Source organism: Solanum tuberosum, unplaced genomic scaffold, assembly GCF_000226075.1.
Source record: "Solanum tuberosum cultivar DM 1-3 516 R44 unplaced genomic scaffold, SolTub_3.0 scf00576, whole genome shotgun sequence".
NCBI classification, from domain to species: domain Eukaryota; kingdom Viridiplantae; phylum Streptophyta; class Magnoliopsida; order Solanales; family Solanaceae; genus Solanum; species Solanum tuberosum.
This window is the reverse complement of record NW_006239506.1, coordinates 262875-265218: the sequence shown is the minus strand read 5'-3', so window position 1 is coordinate 265218 and position 2344 is coordinate 262875. Positions and strand designations below refer to the sequence as shown.

The window sequence follows — 2344 nt, the reverse complement described above, 5'->3', positions numbered from 1 at the left end:
AAAGGTAGAAAAAGAAAGTGAAATAAACCATCATTGTGTTGCTACATATAACCGTTATATAACGGATCCATATGTTATACCGGGCTACATAATTCAAATATTTAGTGAATAAAGCAAAAAGCTTATTCCACTTTACACTTTTTTCCCTCCTTCCCAATATTGAACTATTCTTTCAATATCCATATAATATATAGTTTTTAATTCTTATAAATGACTTCTCAACGTTTACCATTCAAACATTTTCCTATCTAACTCTTCTTAATTTTCTCAACCCCCCCCCCCCCCCCCCCCCCCCCCCCTCCCCCCCCCCCCCCCCCCCCCCCCCCCCCCCCCCCCCCCCCCCCCCCCCCCCCCCCCCCCCTTCTTGCATTAGCAAATGCAATCCCCAAAAAAATCCTCAAGAAGATGATGATCAACATCATGAATGTGTTAAAGATAAACTTGTGATATCACAAGCTCCCGTATCTCCAAAAATCCATGTCCCTTCTTCAACTATCCAACCACCTCGAAAACTCGTATCTTCTTCTCCTTCTTCTTCTTCTTGTTCAGTATCTCTTTCATCGTTTTCCTCTACTGCAACCAATGTTACGTTATCTTCATCTTTGTCATCGTCATCTTCCTCCTCTTCATCCTCTTATTTCAAGGATCGTTCTTTCTCGAATGATTTCTTGTTGTCTTGTGCACAAGAACATGACCATATACTTGACATCAAGAAAAACAAAGTTAGTCATCAAAATACATCAACCATGTCTACAAGTGCCAAGAAATACTCGCGATCACCATCATCATCATCAACCACTTTGTCCAAACCACCAAGTCCTCAAAGAGAGTGCAATTCAACAACGACCCCTAAGAAAAGGCCACGTGCCAATTCGCCAATTATGGTTAGACAAAAGAGTTTTAGAAAAGAACATGATCAACAACTCATGATCAAGGGAAGTAACATTGGTAATAATCATACTTCAAGTATTACCTCTACCTATCATCATTTTCCTAGTACTAGAACAACCCTAAAATCGCCATCTCCAAGTCGAAGATTTCCTTCAAATTCGAATGGTGACATGAAGGAGAACTCATTTAGAAAATCAATAGCTTCAAAAGGGAACAATGGAAGTGTTATATCAAGATCATCATCTCTAAGAAGAGAGAATCATTTCACTCCAAAAAATGATGGAAAAATGAGAAATGTTTTTCCAATTTCTCCAAAGATTGATGAAATGGAAATTGGAGAAGAAGTGAAGTCAAATGATCAAGATTTGGACTCATTTCTCATGGAGGATATTAATAATCCTCTTATAGCCTTGGATTGTTTTATTTTTCTCTAGAGATGTACATGTTTTTGATACATTTTTTTGTTTTTTGCTTTACTTCTATGGGTCTCAAGAGGAATTGAACCCATAATTTAATGGTGAAAGTATGGCACTTTCTACCATATTGCTAAGACTTGTCTTGTTTGGAACGACAAGTTCATAACGTGTATTTTTTTTTTCATATTTACCCTTATTTTTTCTTCGATCTTTTTTTCGAGTTTACAAGTATTGTATATTCCTTTGGGAACTATCATTTCGACAGGATACAAAAGGAAAGATTTATTGTGTTTGTTGGAATTATTTGATTTTTCGAAATTGTTGGTATACTTGTTTTGACGTAGTTATATTTTTTTTTACGGAAAAGGGTCAAAAATACCCCTGAACTATTGGAAATGGATCAAATATACCCTCCGTTTGATTTTGGGGTCAAAAATACCCTTACCGTTAGTGTATTGGCTCACTTTTACCCCTCAAAACTAACAGATGTCATGTCACCTAAAGAATCACATAAAACAATATTTTTTTGCTGACTTGGAAATTCAAATGGACAAAAAAATCCTTCCATTGCCGTTCTCCTAACCGAAGAAACTGAAAAGTGATTAAAGTTTGTATTTTTTTTAATAAAGAATTGTGAAATAAAGATTTGGTATCAAAATGTTGTGTTAATTTCACTGTAATTTTGTCATTTTGGGACTTTTATTGAGCCAAGGGTGTATTACACCCACCCCACTTGTGGATTGTTGCTACCATGTTGGGAGTTTTGTCCATTTGAATTTCCAAGTCAGCAAAAAAATATTGTTTTATGTGATTCTTTAGGTGACATGACATCTGTTAGTTTTGAGGGGTAAAAGTGAGCCAATACACTAACGGTAAGGGTATTTTTGACCCCAAAATCAAACGGAGGGTATATTTGATCCATTTCCAATAGTTCAGGGGTATTTTTGACCCTTTTCCGTTACTTTTGCACCTCGTTAATTTTGAACTAGTGAGTAATATAAGTCTCATTTAGAGAGGATTAGTTCATCACATATTCA

The 2344-nt window shown here is 36.2% G+C and overlaps 1 protein-coding gene across 1 annotated transcript; it reads left to right on the top strand.

Annotated features, from left to right (window-relative positions):
- Positions 1–365: 365 nt before the first annotated feature.
- LOC102587806 (uncharacterized serine-rich protein C215.13) lies at positions 366–1568 on the top strand (the record flags this gene model as incomplete). The annotated part of the gene is made up of 1 exon (XM_015304650.1): positions 366–1568. A coding segment is annotated over one exon (960 nt), but the record flags the coding sequence as incomplete, so codon positions are not given.
- Positions 1569–2344: the final 776 nt, after the last annotated feature.